This window comes from Triticum urartu, chromosome 7, assembly GCF_003073215.2.
Source record: "Triticum urartu cultivar G1812 chromosome 7, Tu2.1, whole genome shotgun sequence".
NCBI lineage: Eukaryota > Viridiplantae > Streptophyta > Magnoliopsida > Poales > Poaceae > Triticum > Triticum urartu.
Genome location: NC_053028.1, coordinates 677613774 through 677636164, shown reverse-complemented (window position 1 = coordinate 677636164; position 22391 = coordinate 677613774). Strand labels below are relative to the sequence as shown.

Below are 22391 nucleotides of genomic sequence, written 5' to 3'. Positions count from 1 at the left end.
AGTAAAACAAAAGTAAATAAATTGCAGCGGGGTATTTAGGGTTTTAGTAATATAATTAAAATAGATCCGGGGGCCATAGTTTCCACTAGAAGCATCTCTCTCATAAGCATAGCATATGGTGGGTAGACAAATTAGTGTTGGGCAATTGATAGAAAAGCGCATAGTTATGACGTTCTTCATGGCATGATTAGTACATGGGCATTATGTCCGTGACAAGTAGACTGTTGAACTTACTGACGCCTACTAATATTATTCCAATTCAAGAGCGCTTCTATATTTGCTTCTCTACGTATTAAGTTCATGACAAACAGAGTAATGCATGAAGCATGATGACATAATGTAGACAGAATAAAACCAAGCAATATGATTAAACCCCGTCATTTCCTCCTTAGTAGCAACAATACAAATATGAGCCTCGCTACCCTCCTGTCACAGAGTGAGGACACTGCAAGATTGAACCTACCATAAAGCACCTCTCCTACTGAAGATAAATCAATTTAGTTGGTCAAACCAAACGGATAGACCGGAGAGAAATACAAAGCTATAACAATGACATATAATAAGTTTAGAAAAGACTCAATGAATAATCTGATCATAAACCCACAATTCATCGAATCCCAACAAACGCACCGCAAAAGAGGATTACATCGAATAGAACTCCGAGGAGAATATTGTATTGAAGATCAAAGAGAGAGAGAGAGAGAGAGAGATCTAGCTAATCACTATGGACCCATAGGTCTTGTGGGAACTACTCACACATCATCGAAGGTGTAGCAAGGTTGATGTAGAAGCCCTCGGTGATCGATCCCCCCTCGGGCAGAGTACCGACGAAGGCCTCTAGATGGGATCGCGGAAGAGCAGAGACTTGCGGCGGTGGAAAAGTTGTTTCGTTGGTGCTTCTAGGGGTTTTCCAATATTTTATAATTTATAGCACTGGAATTAGGTCAGACGGAGCCACAAGGGGGCCACAACACAACAGGGCGCACCTACCCTCCCCGCCGCAAGGCGCGCCCTAATGCCTTGTCGTCTCCTCATTTCTCTTCCGGACTCCCTCTGAAGTTTCCAGGGTCTCTTTTGGTCCAGAAAAATCTTCAAAAAGTTTCATCGTGTTTGGACTTCGGTTGGTATAGATTTTCTATAAAACCAAAAATAAGCAGAAAACAACAACTGACACTAGGCACTGGGTAATACGTTAGTTCCCAAAAAGATATAAAATTGCATATAAAGTATATAAGATTGACAATATAATAGCATGAAACAATCAAAAATTATAGTTACATTGGAGACGTGTCAATCTCCTAGCTTGGTTACTTCACACCTTCAAGCCTCCCAACCACACCCAACCTATCTAGGAGACACACAACCTTCAAAAGCAACAAGGCAGAGGTTGCTTGGCAATGAATCTCTTGCTTGTGCTTAAAAAGATATTACCCTCCACACTCAAATTAATTCACATATGATGGATCCATGTGTTAGAGAGGTTGGGTGTATGAAAGATAGGCTTGGATAACACATAGGTGAAGAGTTCAAAGGCTTTGCATTAGGGTTGGTGTAGAATGCCCTTTGAAACTCAGAACAAGACTTGATAGGTGATGAGTGGAATAGTGGGATGCGTATTTATATGTTGGACCTAGAAATCAGAGTGTTATACATTTTTCTGTACAACCCAAAGACTCCAAGTGTTTCCCTGGAGGAATCGAACCAAAATGGGAGTAGTTACTTCCAACATACTTGGAGGACCCGACTAAATTTCATTCAGAGGGTTCGAACAACGATAGACCCAAGAAGTATGCTATCGGACGCCTCTCGAAGTGTCTTGGTAAATCTCACTCAGAGGTATAGAATAATACTTTGATTTAGGTTGGTTGATTCTGAGGTTCTATACAGAAGTCTCTTTGAGGAACCGAACATGAGTCGGTGGTTTCCGTACCATCCTCAGATGATCAAACAGCTCACGCTTGGAGGTTCCAGTCAGTAAGCAATCTCTCTTGAAGGTAGTCAGTTGTTCCACATGGAATGGAGTTGGTCGGAATAGTTCAAGACATGTGGATATGGGCTAGGAAAAACGAGACTTTTGGAGGGATTTTTGAGTTTGATCTCTAAGCACTTTGCAAGGAATTCTTCACCTCACAATCTTGATATCCCCTATTGATAGTATCGGTATACCTAAGGATCTTCGATCACTAAAACTTATGAAATTCTCCTTAACAATCTTGCCAAATCTTAACCCTTGAATACTGAGGGGGTCAAAGCCATCTGCAATACATACTATCTTTTGGGACATAAGTTAACCATCATGTAGAGAAAATGATAGTCCATTTAATCTAGTTGTCATGAATCGGTAAAACCCACTTGGGGGGGGGGGGGGGGGGGGTCATGCACTTAGACATAGGTTGAGCCCCGAAGGTGGGTAACAACCCTACTTCTTGTGTTCTAGCCTTATTCTCTCAAAGTCTAGCAAATGGCTAACCTAATATTGGTGAACATGGTGGTGTGGTGCTTTTTGGTGTAGAAGTCGTTCTTTGATGGCCTTCGGTACCTTTTGTAGGTTCCTTGTCTTCCAACTCTATGTTTGCTTTGATCCGGTTTCATAGTTTCTACCACCACCACCACCACAAAAAAAACGATACATTCTAGCAAGGTCGGTCCATTGTACAGTAGGGGTCGAATATTAGTAGATCCCTTGTACTCATACAGGGATACGTATCATACCTTGTACATGTACGATATTTATACACATTATCATCAACGTCTATACCCTACACGATTGTACATGTAGACTCACTCGATAAGATCAATTTCTTTAGCCTTGGATATGTTAGGAAAATGTCTAAATTTAGCTATTTATAAACCATAATGTTTGCGTGGTGCAACGTTCTACGAAATTGTTGGAAGTGAATTAATTCCTTTGGAAGGAGGATTGTAAATATATAGCAGAAGGCAGCCAGTAGCGTAGCTATTATTCAAAAGGCGGCATTGTTCTCCCTTTGCATCGGTCGATCACACTTGTTCTCTCCGGCCCCACGTCCCAGCGTCGGAAGGCTAAAAGCTAGTGGGGATTGAACGCAAGGGTCATCCCTAAGCCCTCCCCTTCGTCTCCCCGCAGTATAAATATGGCGCCGCACCCCTCATCGGAGCAGAAGAAGCAACAGCAGCAGCAGATAGCCATTGAGAAGGCAGAAGAGGGAACCATGGCGGGGAAGGTGGGCATGGAGAGGGTGGCGGTGGAGGTCACCGTGAGGGAGCTGGACGTGGAGCGGGACCTGCCGGCGGTGGAGGAGCTGGAGCGGCGGTGCGAGGTCGGCCTCTCCGGCGACCAGGCCGACGGCGGCAAGAAGAAGAAGAGGAGCATGTCGCTGTGCGTGGAGCAGATCGGCGACCCGCTGGCCAGGGTCCGCCACGCGCCGGAGCACGTCATGCTGGTACGACGCAGTAATTATTAACTAACTAATCGCCTTCCTTGATCATGATCCATAGATTAATGCAGCCATGCTTGACCCCTGCTATAGCTAGTAGTAGCACTAGCTCGTATATAATTGGCTCGTGATCGATGTGCATGCGGTGTAATTAAGATCGGTAACTAACTAACTTGTGATCGATCCATCCATGGATGTCTTCTGTGTATAGGTTGCTGAGTGCGGGCAGGAGATGGTCGGCGTCATCAAGGCCTGCATCAAGATGGTCAGCCGCGGCAGCATCGGGTCTTCTTCTTCCTCCGGCTCGGTGGCGAAGCAGCAGCAGCCGGCGGCGGCGTACGTGAAGGTGGCCTTCATCCTCGGCCTCAGGGTCTCCCCCTCCCACAGGTACTTACTTCTGCTTCCCTCGATCTTTTCACACGGCCATGGCGGCCGGCCGGCGCGCGTGCGCAATGCATGCGCGGCCTAATATATCGCGCGCCGTCTTTTCTTTCTTGCTTGCTTACAAGTGCGCTTTCCCTTCTTGCCTAATCGCAACTGGTGGAAGTTTCTTCTTTTGAGCAATGGCGTGCTGACGGCGGCTGTGTTTTTATGGGGTTGTGCTACAGGCGGCTGGGGATCGCGACGGCGCTGGTGAAGGCGGCGGAGGAGTGGAGCCGCAAGCGGGGCGCGGCGCACGCGTCCATGGCGACGACGCAGTCCAACAAGGCGTCGCTGGCGCTCTTCACCGGCCGGTTCGGGTACAAGCCGTTCCGGCGGCCGCTGCTCCTGGGCCGCCCCGTGCACGCGCGGTGGCTGCCGGTCACGAGCCGCCACCGCGTGCTCCAGCTGCCGCCGACGCTGGCGGCCGCGGCCTACGCGCGGCTCCTCCCGGCGCGGGACACCGAGTTCCTCCCCGCCGACCTGCCGGCGCTCCTCGCCCACAAGCTCACCCTCGGCACCTTCGTGGCCATCGAGAGCTCCGACGGCCGCACCGCCGGGGCCGGCGCGCCGTCGCCGTCGTTCGCCGTGCTGAGCGTCTGGGACCAGACCCGCTCGCTCCGCCTGCGCGTGGACGGGGCGCCGGCGCTGCTCCGGCACTCGCTGGCCGCGGTGCGGGCGCTGGACCGCGCCGCGCCGTGGCTGCGCGTGCCCTCGGTGCCGGACATCTTCCGCCCCTTCGGCGCCTACCTCATCTACGGCGTCAGCATGTCCGGGCCGGAGGGCCCGGCCCTGCTCCGCACGCTCTGCAGCCACGCCCACAACATGGCCCGCAACAACCCGGCCTGCGGCGTCGTCGCCGCCGACCTCAGCCCCGACGACCCGGCCGCCGCCGCCATCCCGAGCTGGCGACGCTTCTCCTGCGACGAGGACGTCTGGTGCATCAAGAACCTCTCCGACACCAATGCCGCCTCCTCCTCCGACTGGCCAGCGTCGGCGCCGCCGGGCAGCGTGCTCTTCGTCGACCCCCGCGAGTTCTGACGTAGCCGCCGCAATGCCATTGACACTGCCATTGGCATGCACGGCATATAGGCAGGAGCAGGCAGAGTCCTCTGCCAAATTTTGACAGACATGTACATTGCACCCGGTGGCAATTACCTGCCTTGCCACCGGTGGCATCAACTCCCCCAGGCTTAATTCAGTCGTGCTACTCAAGTAGAAATTTTAAAACTAGCTTAAACTTGATTTATTTAGTTTGTTTTTCAACCAGCCAGGATGAACAATGCATCGCTAGCTACCTTGTTTATGTTCAGTTGTTCACGGTGCATACATGGCAGAATGAGTCAATATTTTCATCTTAAAACCGCACCGCGCAGTTGCAATTTTTCCCCAATGAAAAATGAAAAGGCAGTGCTCCTGTCAATTCCTCGAAGCAACTGTGATCGAAAACAACATTTAGTGAGCCAATAAGAAGAGATATCTTCCTGCAATCACCTCCAAACTATTGGGTTGGCTCATTTTTTATCTAACTTTCTTTTACTCACTTAAACCCCTAAACTACCGTATCCACAAACACTTCTTTCCTCGACAATTTCATTATCGCGTAAACAGCTTCTGGAAATCAAAATTTTGTTTCATTGCCGTGTATGCATGGTTCATAAATATGAATTGGTACGATGATCGGCGCGTAAAAATAACCTATAACCTATTTACCGCACCAGTGCATAAAGATAACCTATTTACCTTGAAACCAAAATGTAAAATGCATGTACTTGATTCTGTATAATATTTAAAAACTTCTAAAACTTTATTTTGTACTTCCTAGAACTAGTCCGGAGGCAAAATGCTTCCAAGATATGAATATGACAGTTTAGGCCATGATTTGCCGAGTCCAACGAATTTGAAAACAAAAGCAAGCCAAGTCATTGGACTACTCAGATTGTGCCTCTGCATAAGAACAACACAGGATTGCATCCTGCACTAGTGGACACTTCACTAGAGATAATGGGGTCCAATTAACTAACCAATTAACCATTTGGGTTCTGTGATGATCTACGCAGGACAGTGACATACCAAGATGCCCATCACACACTCACCTCACAGGAAATCTAATCTAAGAGCATCAAAAAGACACATTCAACTGCGCATTAATTAATCGAAGTACTCCTCCTAGCTATAGCTTGACAGTGGGTAAAAAGAAAGCAAGCAGGATTCACCCGGCTAAGTAACACATGACATCAGACAAATCTACCTTTGACTAATCAAGCAGACCACTGGAGAGAGGTGATGCTGGACTTGACTGGCCACTAGGCCGGTCCAAGTCCCCTCTAGTAACAATTAAGAAACTTAACCACCCCTCCTACCTACCTGCTGGTCTTGCACACATTCATATATATCCCAGTTGCAAGAGGCAGATCTTCTTTAATCCTGCGCGAGATCAAACAAATATTCCACGATCACGCGGAAATCTCCGTGCCGCGCCAATGACAAGCCCTACTAACTTTCAGTTCATGGAGGAGGAGATGATGATGCTGATGATGCCATGGTGATGGTGGCCTGATGGTGACGATCTGATCAATGCATGGTCCACTTGGAGAAGAACCAATCAGCCAAGTGCTCCTCGTATGGATCCTAATATGGAATAGTATTATCAAGGAGCTCACTCACCTGCAGGATGGTCCAGGGTACCTCCATGGAGGACCTGTCTAGGCAAAAGTAGGTAAAAATTACTTAGGTTTAGGGGAAATGGTTAGGGAATTGCAGCGATTGATGGTCCTGGGCTTCCGGCCAATCGATGAACCTGGTCAAAAGATAATTAACAGAGTAATGTATGCAGCAGTGGAGGCTTTTGTAAAGGGAAGGTGTTTTTCCTCAAGTTGCAGCCATTCAGGAGGAAGGAGGGGAGTAAGAAATGCCCTGTTCATGTGCTAGGGTTCTTCCTTCCAGCTTTGGTCCCCAACAAATTACAAAACGCAGGAGGGGTGTACATGGCCACCTCACTAACCGCCGCTCATTTTCTGCGGCGCCGCGGGCAATTAGGCGGGCGGTGCGGAGATTAGAAGCCGGGGTTTAAGGGTAATGCTCTGTATGAAACTTGAGAATTAAAGCCATATCTTGTGATTCCTGGCTTCCTGACATCTTCCCTGAAATGAGGTTAGAGAAACTGAATTAGCATGTAGAAAGGTAATAGTAGGACAGCAGCTATGGGAAAGGGGAAGCAATCTTATAGACAGATTAGCATGTCATTCACTCAATTCTCATAGAATTCTATTTTCCTTTTGGACAGCATTATCACAGAATCCTTCTAGCTTTGCCTAACAGAACAAATAGCATAAGCCTATGTGATAAGACATGGCATGCCCTCATCAGAACTAATAATAAACATAAAAAACATAACTGATGAGACATAAATCGCCTTCTACATTCATTCAGGTTGCTTGCGGGTGCGTGAATGATGCACCGACCAAAGAAAGGGGGAAATTCCAAATAGAATATCAAAGATATGTTGGAAGGAATATTGAAAAGACAAAACAAAAGGAATATCTAAACCCTTTTTACACTGCTGAATATATATGACATAGTTTTCCTTTTGCGCTACCATTCAAAAAAGAGAAAAAAAATCTAATGTCATTACCAGACAGGAACATTCAAACCCCAATTCTTTTCAGTCCAACAGGAGGAACATTCCTTTCTGGTGTGCAGTTTTTCTAAAGGAAGGCACTTACTTCAGTTGCTGCATCAGAAATGCACTAGGGAGCTAACCTGACAGCAGATCTATGCGCTGCACTCAGATGATCTCTTCATCTTCAGGTGCGTTGAACAAGAATCTGTGGAGGTTGCAAGGCCACACCACTTGTACAGTTTATGTCCAGCCACTTGTACCGTATATACGTAATAGGAATCAGATGCACTGGTCACACATGTGGGGGCACTGTTCAAAGGTGTAGTTCTAAATGTCTCATCTCACAGAAATTGTAACAGACTTGGATTCCTATGTGATGATGATGCCAATAGACACTTCGCAGTGGATAGACATGAAGAAATGTCTTGTGAACAGAGCAGGTATATCTATGTTAGGCAATGAGGCATCAGATGCACTGATCATAATTGTAGGGAACTGTTCAATGTTGTTGTATTGGATTCACAACTGTGATAAAGAGAAGAATGGAATCCTATGTGATGGTGCCAGTAGATGCTTTGCACAGGATAGGCATGGAAAAAGTCTAGGTTCACATAACATGCAAGTCTCTGTTACCCAAAAGGGGCATTTTTTAGATAAGTGTCAGTAGATCTCAACTTATACCAACCTTAAAACCCTTACGATCATCAACCAATTTCACTGCTATACTATTGGTGATCACATGGAGTTGCCGCAAGCAATCATAAGCATATTGGCGAGATCTTGTTAAGAAAAGATTAAGGAGAAGATATGATTCAGAGCAACCAGAAATCAGATGATAACGGACAAGCATATAGTTCAAACAATTCCATCCAAGTACAGGTGACAGCTGACTTCACAAATGCGTCAATTACATGGCACTTCAATCAACCGGCAAATTCACAGATCTAGGTCTGCAAACAAGTTCTGGTAGAAATGGCCTTTACGGTCCACGTCGAGGTTGCATCTACTGACCGCCCCTCAGAGCAAGCACAAGATGGAGCACTGAACCACCTTCGATGTTGTAGTCCTTAGCAGTTTTGTCATCAGCGAGTTGCTTCCCAGCATAGATGAGCCTGGACATGAGACAGATTTATTAAGATAAGTGAATGCTAATTAATGTGAAGCTTGAAAAGACAAGCTTAAATGAGACAGATTTATCAAGAGTACCTCTGTTGAACAGGTGGAATACCCTCTTTCTCCTCAACACGTTCCTTGATTCTGTCGATTGTGTCAGTGGGCTCAATATCAATCTCGATTTCCTTCCCAGTAAGTGTCTTCACCTTGATCATAGTTCCACCCCTAAGCCTCAGGACCAAATGGAGCGTCGACTCTTTCTGAATGTTGTAATCAGCTAATGTTCGCCCATCTTCCAACTGCTTTCCGGCAAAAATTAGCCTTTGCTGATCTGGAGGAATGCCCTCCTTGTCCTGAAGTAAATAAACCAAGTATGTCAGCTACTCAGTTGTATCGTTGTTATGAGGAACTGGAACTCTGTTGTATTTTAGTGATGCAGTTCCAGATGCTGGTTCTCTAAAGGATAGGCAGGAACACGGAAACAAAACAACTGTCCATTCAAGTTCGATTCAACACATGTCATTGAGATCTTATATACAAATAAACTCAACATCAAATATCATGACAAGATAAAAACAATGAAAAGTCACAACAATAGCTCAGCCATCACTTATTATTCTCTCTTACTTAAGAAATGAATAGCATTCCCTCTTTCACTTATTCTCCTCTTTCACATACGCCCTCCCCTCCTCCCCTCCCTGTTTTGAAATTTTCTTCCTTCCCATCTCTGGTTCTTCTCCCATCGGTATCCTTGAAAACCATCGTAACTGCCCCCACACTAATTGACTATCAAATAAAATATATTTTCTTTGGTAGTCAAATAAGTGTCGATTGGCAGATAAAGTCAGTTTTTGGTATCACATCGATAAAATGGCAGGTAATCAAATCAATAAAATGGCAGGTAAATAACTGTGATTGCTTACAAAATATGTATGCTCTGCTGCAACACATGTGCATTTACCTAGTGCTAGTATAAAAGGAACAAGCATAATATTAAGCTATATACCGAAAGTGGATCTAGAGTGCCTTGGTCGTCCATTTAACATAACAAAGGGCCAAAATTCAAAGTTGATCCCTTCTCCCAAAATATGTCATGCATCAGAGAGCTGATCATGAGCACACCTACAGCTTGGCTTGAGGTCAATTCACACTACAAGCTTAAAGAAAAGCTTGTGCTTAGCTCGTCTTTGGCTCGGTAAAGCTCGAGCTCAGCTGGGGTAAGCTCTGGCACCGAAACAATGTATTTTATTACCACACAAGCCTGCAGGCTGTAGCAGTTCAGGCGCTCAACCGCGCTGTCCATTACGCAAGCCATTCTTTCAAAGTGTGCATTCCAGCACGAACCTACTAAACAGGAGAAGTTGTACTAAATGAGTCATCTTTGGCTGTAGCAACAATTGATGGGCCGAAACAGGGCCAACTTGGAAGCTGGCATGTAGGGAAATGGGTCTTGGTGCGGCATATAGAAAATGAATGGGAGGCAAAGGACTGCCCTCAGGCGCCGTGAGCGTGAGCTATGCAAGCTCGACTCGTCAGTAGCTCCAGCCTAGCTTAACCAATACAATTACTACTAAATGTTAAGAACATTATTTAAGAAAATTTACTGTTGCATTACCTCTGCTTGTGGATGCAAGTAAAGCTAAACCTGTGAATAAACTCCATGCTTTATCAAAGAATTCACGTATGCACCAACTAGTTTGTGCTGAGCGGTCGAGTAAATATAGACATTTTTTCCAAGAAATTGCTTAGCAAACACCTTGTGCTCAATCAGTCTGTCTAGCCAACATATTTGGTTCAATCAGTTTACTGGTCACTGATACTGTATGACTATCTAAGCTACATTAACATCCAAAAAAACGACATCCTACTGGTAATCATGTATCAATTCTCATACCAATCAAACACATCCTAAGGCCATGCTTTCCCCCGATAGAAAGGAAGTGAACCATCAGCACGTCATCCCGGTGAACGACATTACAGTTGCTGCTTCCTCAATTTCACAGAATCCTCTGATCGTCACGTTGCAGTACATTGCAGGACGGTAGCACAAAGACACAATTCACGGCAAAGCAGAGCACAGCAACGGTATCTGGTTGCTGTCAGACACCTATGAACCGCAGGTCAATTTGCGCAACACCGAAACTGACGATCCCGACCGTACGCCGCGCCACACAAAACGAGATCTCTGAAGCCACCCCCAATCCTCACCGTACGAGGATATATATGTTTTTTCTTTAAAAGCAGGAACCACCCTCGCCGCCCGAAACTTAGCGGGGCCGGCATCTAAGGAGGCGCGACTCGCCCGAGATCGATTGCGGAGGAAGAAGGGAAGGAAGGGGATGGGAGGGGGGAATCGGACCTGGATCTTGGCCTTGACGTTGTCGATGGTGTCGCTGCTCTCGACCTCGAGCGTGATGGTCTTGCCGGTCAGCGTCTTGACGAAGATCTGCATCTTCGGACCCCCTCCCTCCTCTCCGCGGGGTCGACGGATCCGCTAGGGTTTTGCGCGGAGGCGGAGACGGAGCGGAGGTTTAGGTCGCTCGCTGGTGATTGATTGGTTGCGGACGACGACGACGACGACGACGATGATTGAGGGTGGGTGCGGCCGTCTCTTTTTTGCACATATAATAATAGGCCCCGCTGAGCCCAGGTCGGACGGGCGTGGGCCGGGCCCGACTCGGTATAGGCCGGTCACGACAAAGGCCAGGCCTACACGACAAATACTACTTCCGCCGTGTATGTATGTATATCCGGATTGGCCCGGAAACGGGCGAGACCAGTGCTGGGCAGGCCCAACAGGGATGTGGGTCGTCTCGCTGATGTCACCCAAATTTCCTTTTTTTACATCTTAAATGAGCATATTAAAAAGCATAACTTTAATTTTCCAATACACATTTTTAGCTTTTTAACATAGTATAAGAACAATGCCGCTGCTATTAAAAAAATGTTGAGCGACAACGAATAAAATGTTTCTGCGATTCAAAAGGGTGCATGTGCGCTTGAAAAATGTGTATACAATGTAAGAAAATGTTCCCGTAGTATAAAAGCATACTTCATACATTTAAAATTATGTATGTGAAAATATATTACAAAAAATTACCACATTACAAAAACTATAGAATGTTTATTACCATCAGAGAATGTTCCAACGTGTATTTTAACAAATGTTGACTGTGCATTACAAAAAGTGTTTAAAACATGTATTAAAAGAAATATATACGTAGTTTATTTGAAAAATGGCAACGTGTATCAACTTTGTTTATACATGTACACTAAAAAAATTATATTATGTTTCATGTACTAAAAATTTAGCTGTGTGATAAAAAAAACTACAAAAAAAACAAAACAGAAAAAAGAGAAGAGCTGAAGAAAAACAAAGAAACCCATTAAAAACAAGGACTGTGATATTTGGCACACGTGTGCCATATAAACAAAACTGTCACACCTCTATTTCTTTCATTTTAAAGTACCATACGATCCCTCGTTCTTTGACCTCGCCTCTTCCCAAATGACCCCATAGGCTCGCCTGAGAAACCTGCTTCTCCCGCACCTCTCGGGCGCTCACCCCCGAGAAAACTGTCACTTCTTCACGTCTACCACATGATTTCTTCTCAGGACAAAGTTACCATGATATTTGTATGCAAGTTATCAGGCATGTGTTGCATAACTTACCGTGCTATTTACATAGAACATATCAGGTACTATGCTTCAACAACTACATCCTTTCAAAGTTACCACTGTGTTTTGTACACAAGTTATAAGGTCTTCGATGTGTAAAATACCGTGGTATTTACACATAAGTTATCAGGGTATATGTACATCAACCTCCCCCCGGTCAAAGTTACCATGGGGGATTGTACATGAGTTACCGGGTCTACAGTTCGTATATTATCATGGTACTTGCACCTAAAAATCTGGGTGTGTTTCGGTAGCTTTTTTCATAGGTCAAAAATTACCATGATGTTTTTGCGTAACTTATCACGCCTATAGCACGTGTGCCCCTCATGACACTAAACATTATGTGACTTTCCCGTGGCACGCCATGTATTGTGTTCATCCAAGAGGCCCACGCGCGAGGCGAGTGTATGTTTTTAACAACTTATATATTTTCCTTTGGTAAAAAAGTTACCATCATGTTTATACTGCAAGTTATCGGTTATGCGGTGCTTATATTATCATGTTATTTACACAAAAATTATTGGGGATATTTTGAACAACTTTTTCCCGGGGCAAAAAGTTATCATGGTGATTCTAGGTAACCTATCAAGCCCGTAGTGCTTAAAATATCATGTTATTTACACAAAATTTATCAGGGATATGTTTCAGCAACAAATTCCTCCCTCCCCCCCCCTCCCCCTCCACGGGTCAAAAACTTATCATGGTGTTTACTTATCGCAGTGCATATGTTTTCATACTATTTACACATAAAAATGTCAGGGGAGGGAGGTATACTACCGTGCTAATTACACAGAAGATACCGGAGTATCTTTTCAAAAAAAAAAATCCCTACGGTCAAAGTTACCATGGTGCTTCTACCTTGGTTATCAGATGTGCGCTGCGTATATTACCATCTATTTACACATAAATTATCAGGTATCTTTTCACATTTGTTTTCCCCAATGGTTAAAGTTACCACGGTGTTTGTATCTAAATTATCAGGTCTATGGCGTGAATGTTATCGTGCTATTTACAGAAATTACCGGGGGGCGAGTTCAACAAATTTATTCCCAATGATCAAAGTTATCACGATGCTTGAAACAAAAAGTTTTTCAGTGCTAACATATTAAAGGCAAAAACATGTCAAAAACAGTATTTCCCTTAGAATGTTCAACAATGAGTGTCATAGATGAGGTGGTTGCCTCCTTTGTTAATTACTTGTAGACCAGAGATCAAATCCTAGTCTAAGCATTATTTTTGTTGAAAATCGAGAAGGCATCTGGGGCCATAAATGACGATTACAAAAATTAGGAAGGCACGAACGGGTGTGCCCGGGAAAGGAAAGAAATCGGAGGAGGACGTGAGAGAAAGGAAAAAAATCGAGAGGTCGTGCGGAAAAGGAAGGAAATCGGAAAAGAATTGATAGCGTTGGATGCGTGTGGCAGTTTCGTAATCTGCCACACAGTTGTCATATACATATTTCGTAAAAACAAAGAAAACTGACATATAACAAAGGAAAATGAACGAAGCAAAACCAATGAAGAACAGGGAAACCAAATTATAACGACGAAAAAAGAAAATCAAAGAAAAACGGTGAAGAATGAAAAACACAGAAAAAAAACAACCCAAACAGTGAAAATACGACAAAAAAGAAAACCCACGCAAAAAAAATCTGCCCAAAACAATTAAGAACCGGACAAAGAAAACAAAGAAAAGAACGCACAAACTGCTACAATAGTGGGCCGGCCAAGTCGTGTTGCGCCCGAGGCGAGCGAAACATACATTCCACATAAGTGAGATATAGCTCCCACAAGGGAAAAATCAACAATCCGAAAGATGCGTTATTTGCCGCGAGAATATGCTCGGGCTTAGAAGAACCTTCAGCGTTTCCTCAAAAAGAAAAAAAAGAACCTGTCACTTTCAGAAATGAAAGAGTGGGAGGAAGAAACGAGATGCACAGGGCAGGCATCTTTGGCTTTACTTTTTTGTTTTTGCTTGAGGAGAAAGACATCCTTAAAAAAAAGTATTACCTGCGTCTCAAATTACTGCCGTGTTTAGATACGACGTGTCTAGACAAATGTAAAACAAGTAATTCGGAACAGATGGAGTAGATCTTGATTGAAATTTGCCGACTCGAAGGCTGAAGGAAGAAATCTAGTCACAAACTACTACTCAGAAAGATCTTAAAAATGGCTTATAATTTTCTATCTCAAGAAAAATGGCGCAATTTGATCAAATTTGAAGAAAACGATTTTTTCAATAAATTCAAACAAACTTTACAGCGTCTGAGTCGAGACAAAAAATTACAGGGCCGTACAACCATAGCAGGATGACTTGGCCCCCTTGGATTATCTCCAGGCCCCACTCCCCACTGGGCAGCTCCGTTCACACCGCGCGCTGCCGCCGCACAGAGAGAGCGCGCGCGCCATGGCTCCTCCGCCTCGTCGCCGCCGGCACCTCCTCCTGCCCGCGCTCCTCCTCGCCGTCTCCGCGCTGTGGGGAGCTCCGCCGGCCGCGGGCGCCGCGGAGTCTTGCAAGGCGTGGCTGGTGCAGTCCATCCCCACCGACATGCCCCACCTCCGCCGCGTCCCGGGGGTCCTCGCCACAGGTACCCACCGGCTCCCCCTCCCCACCTCCCCCCCCTCTAGTCGGCGCGGCTGTTCTCGCCGTCGATCCATGCGGTTTGGCTCCTGGGGCTTCGTTCCTCGATTACCACCCCATTCCTCATCGATGTGTAGGATAAGGCGTTTCGAAAGGTGTAAAAATGTCTGGGTTCTCTAAGACGGCATTTTGTTTCAGCTTGCTGTGAATGCAAATGCGTTCTGAGTTAATAGGACGCACATTCCATGGATGGGTTCGCCTGTCCGGTCAATTGGCCGTGCCCATTGCAATTTCTGTTTGCAGGTGCACGTAGGATTCAGTCATTGATGTATGAGTGGTGGTGTTTGGTTTCAGCATAGCTCAGCGCTTCTCGCCGCGCGGTACTACAAGTGTTGTTGACAACATGTGTGATTTTAATTAAAATTGCTCCTTGTCTGACTTCACGCGAAAAAAAGTTGTGGACGAATGGAATGGACTTTATCTGTTTATGTTAGTTGCCTGAATTGATAGTTTGATACAGAACTAGCTGACTTTTGTTATTGCTGCTGATCCGCAGCGGACGTGCTCCAGTGGCTATCGGGGAACACGACAGAGAGCCTTGACATCCTCGCGCAATACTGGCAGTTCATAGCACACCCGAAGAACCCGAAATCAGGAGAGTACGGGTTCTCCGAGAGCGACATGGCGAAGTTTGGGGCTGAGGAGGGGCGCCGGGTTTACAACGCACTTGAGAAAGCTGCAGATCGCAAGGTCCAAATCAGGCAAGGGTTGATGTCAAATTTTCAAGTGCTAGTTGTTAGTACCATTACAGTGATTTCCGTGCAATAGGAAGTTAGTTGTCCTGATTATGTTAGTGAGAAGCAACATAGGTGCATGCCCGTGATAATGCTGGTTTTGGCACTGTGCAGTTAACTGCCATGGAAGCATTCAAGCGAAAGGAGTTAAAGAACGATGAGAAGGAAACTTAGTATGTGTGCGCACAAGTCTAATTCATTTTGTTAACGACTGTATCATCTTTGCAGGATCGCGCAGCACGCTGGATTTGCTCCTGATTTCGACCAAGAGAGTGCTAACCTCGCTGCAGGAAGGCCAAACGTTCAGAATGTAACTGTACTTTTTGAGGATTGGTGGGGATCCGGCGTTCTGCATGCAAAAGTCTGGATATCTGACAAAAAGGATGTGTATATTGGCTCTGCAAACAATGATTGGAAGTCCCTTACCCAGGTATACTGGAAAGTAAACTAGCGGTACAGTGTTACTGCATTTACATTGTAGTTTGAAGAAAAATGCCGAAAAAACAAGTTCGTTAAGTTGAATCTGTTTGATAGTACTTTGACTTCTTATTGCAGGTGAAGGAGCTGGGGATTTATTTCGTTGGTTGTCCACAGATAGCAAAAACTGTTGAGGTGTATTTTCAAAATCTTTGGACACTTTCAACACTCAATTCAACCACTTACACCAAAATTGCCTGGGATAAGAAGTGGCAGACTTTTAGAAAGGTGCCATGTTGGTCACATTTCCTACAACCTGAACAAAGATGCAGGTTTGTAGCCTTATTGGTAATTGATAATCAGTTACTACCCAGTACAAAAATAAACTATCTCCTACCTACATGACATCATATTATCCATAACTTCCTGGCAGTTGTACTTTGTATGTTGTGTCCTTGTGCTAACATTTTTGTCAAACTGCTGACAGCATTTAGCTGTGTTCCTTTTATGTTCACCATCGATGTAATGTGCATACTGTTGCTTGATGTTAAATGGATACAATATTTACTGTTTTTTACTTGAAGGCATGTTATGGTTTCATAAATTTCCTAAACATTATTAGTAGGCATAAGTACTCTAATTCTTCTGTCAGTTTCCCTGGGTTGAATAATTCTAATATGCACCAGGTCACCTCTGCCACTTTCTGTCGATGTCCCGTATGTCGACGGCTATCCATCCCTTGCCAATCCTGAACTGCTTGATGTTTTAATTGAAACCCCTGGGCTCAAGAGATCCAGTAAAGAACACCACTTGAGCTATCTTTCGTTTGCTCCACCTGAGGTAATGCCTCATATTGTGTTCTTTCTGAAGAAAAAGGGAATAGATTTCATTTTTTGTATCAAGCAAGGGAATATCGGAAGTAGTATCATGACACTAACCCATACAATTTTCAGTCACTTGGTACTGTAGTAACATAGCCTCTAGCACACAGCCACACACTTGAATTTCTAAAGCACATACCATTTAAAAAATTTGTTTTCTGGGTTGCCTGGCTGCCTCACATAGTCTGCCTTAGCCCTTAAGGAAGAAAAGGAGAATGTCTGCTACAACAGTTGGCAAGTCTGTAAAATATTTATTTCAAGCTCTATGATTCTTGGCGTTAACGATCGATTTCCAGTTACGCGTCATTTTATCATACTATGTGAAATTAAAACATGCGGATCACTTTTCCAAGGAATAATCTTCTAAATTGTAACACATGTTCTGAATCTGATGCTGATTCAAGTTGTTCATGTTTTCCAGCTGTCGTTTGATAAGTTCCAGGCAGATGAACAAGGTTGGGTCGACACCATCAAATCTGTCAATTCTGGGGGAATGGTGAGGATAAGTACTATGGACTGGCTTGGACAATCGCAGTATGCTTCTGAAACTGTGTTCTGGCCATCTTTGTCGTCAGCGATATCAGAGGTATTTAAGTTGCATTTGTTATGCCAATTATGCAGGCAATACAGAGTCTCATGTAGTTTCAGTAAAATTGGGATACTTGGATATAATCATACCTTTTTTGCAAGGTGACATCTAATATACAGTATCAAATTTGTAGATCAACCGAAATAATTTGGCACTATCATGACTACATGAGCACTGTAATCAGTACTATCCAGTTGGCTATTTGCCAAAGCTTCAACACCAGAACTTTGTGGAATTGTACCTTACATGACTCTAGTTAAGCAGCCTGGTGACATTTTATTTTCAAAAAAATAATATCTCCTGGACAGTTTATCTCTGTACTTATCAATGCTGAATTCATCTACTAACTGAATATAACCTGATCATTGATAGGTAATATTCTCCAAGAATGCAACAGTTAGGCTGCTCGTAGCCTACTGGACACACTTCATCCCAAGCACTGAAAAGTACTTGAAGAGCCTCCTGTACTCAAACATCCTCTGCGCATCTTCGAAATACAACCACTGCAGTGGCAAGGTCGAGGTCAAGTACTACTTGGTTCCCGGGTACAACGAAACCGGACCTGCCTTGGCTCAGGGCGCCGCGACAGGGAACCGTTATCCCGACTTCACCCGGGTGAACCACGGCAAGTATGTCGTCAGCGATGTGAGGGCAAACATCGGCACCAGCAACCTCATCTGGGACTACTTCTACACGACGGCTGGAGTGAGCTTCGGAACGTACGACCCCTCCATCGTCTCGCAGCTGCAGGACGTCTTCGATGCGGATTGGGATTCTCCCTACACTATGCCGGTTAAACCTCTGGAGGCGTCCAGGTGATCAGATCAGTTCACTCATTTTTCTCCACCTGTTGCCAGGAAAGAACATCGGGCCTTGTCTTTCTGCAGACCTGATGCAGGCAACGACTTAACCAAAAAAGCGATGCGGTCGTTTTCTTTGCTTAGTCAGGTAATCATATTTCTCTTATTAGTTTGCTTAGTAGTACATTGTAATGCCTTGTAACTGTCGTCCCATAGCAAGTTGTGGCTGTGACCTAGAGTACTAGTTGTATGTTAGCTGTGAGCTTCACATATGTTGGTTGTGAACTTGACATGTGTTGCTTCTGAATGAATGGCTGTGAACTTCTTCAACCTGCTTGTCCTCTTATATTCGGTATATAACAAGGAAAAACAACTTGATGAGTAAATAAAAAAACATAAGAAGAAGAAAAAAGTCAAGTGTGTCAACTGCTTTGTTGAACGACCACTAGCTATATGATAGTACGATGGTGACTTGATCCCGTGTAATCTAATGGCCTTAACCAGAAAATTTCAACGACAACACCATCAATCAATCCGTGGGCTCTCTAGTTCCTTTCGTGTGCACTATTTATGCTCTAAATTTGACCATGACAACTAACTACTCTCCCACTAAATCCCATTCCCTATTTCATGATGCTCCTCATGGTTCCTCCTTCCCAGGCACCACGGCCAAGCCATCAGCCATGGCCTCCGGCCGTCGTCCGACCACCGCCCTAGTCCTGACGTCGTTGCTATGCCTCTACCACGCGCCAAGCTGTGTCCTTTCGCTCTCCTTCACCCTCGACTTCTCCGACCCCACCGCCGGCTCGTCGATTGTCGTCTCCGGCGACGCACTCGTGAGTCCACCGGCGCTCCAGCTGACGAAAAACAGCTGGGCATCGTACCGGTACAAGGTGCCGCTATGGAACGGCGCCACCGGCGAGATGGCTAGCTTCGCCACCGCCTTCTCCTTCCGGATCGCCCCAGACAAGGACAGCCCGCCGCAGCAGCCAGGCAATAGGATGACCTTCTTCCTCGGCCATCTCCCTTCCGTGGACTTCCCGCGCAGCAGCAGCAGCGCCGGCGGCGGCCCGGCCGTCGTGACGGTAGAGTTTGACGCTTTCCCCAACCATGTCGGCATCGACATCAGCTCCGCCAACTCCACGGCGTCCGCGCACACGACGGCGACATGGCCGGGCAAGAACCTCACGACGTCCAGTGTCATGGAGGCCACCGTGAAATACCACAACGACTCCAGGATGCTGGCTGTTGCTCTCCTCATCGACGGTGCCCTGTACCAGGTCAGTGCCACCGTTGATCTGCGCCGAAATCTGCCGGAGGAGGTGGCGATCGGCTTCTCCGCCGGAATGCACCGGATACTGTTGTGGTCGTTCGGTTCCACCCTGCCGGAGTCCAAGCAGGAGGCATCTCCTCAGCTTGCTGAACCTCCTCTCCCAGCCAGCAGCTACGACCACAAGAAGATAGCATTGGTCCTACTATTCCTAGGAACGATCACGACGAGGTGTGTCCGAATTGGATTTCAGTTTCGATTCAAGACATCATCGGGTCGTGCTACCTTAGCTGTCCTAGCCTAGTACTCCCTCCGTTCCAAAATAGATGACCCAACTTTGTACTAACTTTATAGTACAAAGTTGGGTCATGTATTTTGGAACGGAAGGAGTATTTTACATGCATATAAAGAATTGTGTGGAAAGAACTCAGTCGATTGAAACTTGACAAAGTCTTAGTAAAGTGACATTAGCGTAGTTGTGTTGCTACATGCACGACTGGATTCTGCAAACGGCAACAATAAATGTTGCGGCAGTACTGCAAGCACGTCAACTGACCCTGCAACAATTGTGACTACATGTTGCAATCGTCAATGGCGGATGTTGCGACCGATGAGACGATGTGCTATGAATGATGAGGGATGGAGCAGATAGAGGAGTGGCTGGTGGCAATGGATTTCACGGTGAAGGCAGCCGCCACACTCGACGTAGGTCTAATGGTCGGAAGCAACCATAAAGAGGGTTATGTCGCGGCTGCAAGAGCGCATGTTGCAAAGATTGTCCAGGCTGGTGTGCGGCAACATCAGCAACCTTTGCAACTTCGTTGATGTTGTGAGCGCAGCTTTGCAACATGGTTGTTGTTGCAGCGGATGGAGATGGATGGATGGCTCTGATTTACCTCATTCAACGATGGACGAGGCGCTAGATAGCTGGGAGGTATTAGACGGTCGACGCATAGCGCTCGCCATATTTAAAGTCACGTCACCCTCAAAATACCGACTTGTGTGGATCAAGGGTTGTGATATCATAAGCACTAATCATTGATATGAACTTGGGAGGATGATAATTGAATAGTTTGTGAGCACTTAGGGAGGTACCCCTCAGTATTAAAATATAAGATGTTTTTTAACACCGTTGTTTTATATTTTGATATACATGGAGTATATTTATCCATGAGTAGTACTTCGTATTAATAAAAATGCATATTCGAGTAACAACATGCCTTCTTAGATCTAAATCGAGGTGCGTTCCAGAAATCCTCTACCCATATAGTGTAACAGCACATGACAAGCATTTCAAATGCCATCTTTGTGCAACACATGCTCAGCTTGCACGAGGCAGAGTGAGTTTCAGGAGAAGAAGAGAAGAGTTGCTGTGGAAGAAAACAGACGGAGGATGAAGCAAAACAAATGGCTGAAATTTTATACACTACAAAACTGAAAACAATTCGCCTAAAAGCATCCAGCAGTCGGTGCCAGTGTGGCGCTATCACTGAAAATGAAAGAGGCGTCCCTTCCATGGATATCCAAAGAGAAGAGGTGTTAATCATGGGCCACAATTTAGGTTAATTCCTTCTATGTTTTCTTATATTCACAATGAAAATAAGAATGTTCAAATTACAATCTCTGCTCCACAAAAAAGGGAGAGAAGCAGAGAGTCACATTTCACAAATTATTTACAGTGCTGCCTCCGCCATGGCAAGAATCGCCGCGGCCCTTGTGATTTCAGAAGTCGGCGAACCAGTCGTCCGCGTCCTCGTCGTTGAGGTAGTGGCGGTAGCGGTCGAGGTCCTCGTCGGCGAGGCCGTAGCGGCGGCGCCAGTACTCGAGCGTCGCCTCCGCCTCCCGCATGTTGCTCATCAACGTCTGGTACGCCGCGTTGATCCGCTGGAAGTCGATGGCGTCGTCTTGCTGGCCGTCCCCGCCGCCCCGGCGCACGACGTCCGGGTGGTGCTGCAGCGCGAGGCGGTGGAAGGCCCTCTTGACATCGCCCCTGGTGGCCCCCGGCGCCAGCCTCAGCGTCCGGTAGTGGTCATCCTCCAGCGCCCCGCCCGTATGCCTCGCCGGCGCCGCCCCGCGCGCGCCCCCGCATCTCACCGACGACGACGACGCCGTCCCACACCGCCGCGCCGGCGCCACTGACGCCGACGGGACGCGCAGGTTGAGCACCACTCCTCCTCCGGCAGCCATGGCTGATGCCTGATGGCTGTACCCACACGCGCCAAGAGATCACGAGAAGGTGAAATGAATGGATCGGAACGAGTGGGGATGGAGCTGTGGGATCTTTGGATCTCCCGATGCGTTCGCGCTGTTGACCGCGTGGTGGAGCTGGAATGGTTGGTGCTTGGAATGGATGAGGCTGCCGCGTGGTGGCGCGTGGGATTTATAGGATGGAGGAGGAGGCGGTTGGCTCGCCGGAAGGAGCGGCGCGTCTGGGACACGGTTGTCTTGTCTTGCCGGAGTTTCCCACGTTGCCATTGCTCGCACGTTTTGTCACGGACGAAACTTGACGACGGGGAGACACCGCGGCGTCACTATCCGTTCCGTTTTTCCATCCCGTTTTGACTGGATTGAGATACCCCGTAGGAAGGGAGCTGTTTTTGGCTGTTCTGGGGAAAAAGAAAAGAAAGCTTTCATGTGAAGTTTTTGAAGTGAAAGATGTGTATTTAAGTTCAGTTTGTCTAATTCACATCTAGATTTTTTTAAGGATATCATATCTAAGCTCTCACAAATATATAATGCAGCAACAAGAAAAAAAAACTAGAACAAAAAAACTAAACCACAAACAGAGTTGTCACATTTCGATGTGTCCTA

At 46.0% G+C, this 22391-nt stretch overlaps 3 protein-coding genes and 1 pseudogene across 3 annotated transcripts; 2 read left to right on the top strand and 2 right to left on the bottom strand.

Annotated features, from left to right (window-relative positions):
• Positions 1 to 3160: 3160 nt before the first annotated feature.
• LOC125522493 (probable N-acetyltransferase HLS1) lies at positions 3161 to 5238 on the top strand. Its single transcript, XM_048687554.1, has 3 exons — positions 3161 to 3422; positions 3628 to 3803; positions 4025 to 5238. The coding sequence occupies exons 1-3, from the start codon at positions 3192 to 3194 to the stop codon at positions 4875 to 4877; spliced, it is 1260 nt and encodes a 419-aa protein (XP_048543511.1). The 5' UTR covers positions 3161 to 3191; the 3' UTR covers positions 4878 to 5238.
• A 3048-nt stretch (positions 5239 to 8286) lies between these two features.
• Positions 8287 to 11184, bottom strand: LOC125522391 (ubiquitin-NEDD8-like protein RUB2). The gene is made up of 3 exons (XM_048687451.1): positions 10931 to 11184; positions 8665 to 8924; positions 8287 to 8570 (listed from the first exon to the last, which is right to left on the bottom strand). The coding sequence occupies exons 1-3, from the start codon at positions 11021 to 11023 to the stop codon at positions 8462 to 8464; spliced, it is 462 nt and encodes a 153-aa protein (XP_048543408.1). The 5' UTR covers positions 11024 to 11184; the 3' UTR covers positions 8287 to 8461.
• Positions 11185 to 14575: 3391 nt separating this feature from the next.
• Positions 14576 to 20003, top strand: LOC125520369 (annotated as a pseudogene).
• A 1133-nt stretch (positions 20004 to 21136) lies between these two features.
• On the bottom strand, positions 21137 to 22052 carry LOC125524271 (chaperone protein dnaJ 8, chloroplastic-like). The gene has a single exon (XM_048689349.1). It carries the CDS (start codon positions 21765 to 21767, stop codon positions 21303 to 21305), a length of 465 nt encoding a protein of 154 aa, XP_048545306.1. The 5' UTR covers positions 21768 to 22052; the 3' UTR covers positions 21137 to 21302.
• Positions 22053 to 22391: the final 339 nt, after the last annotated feature.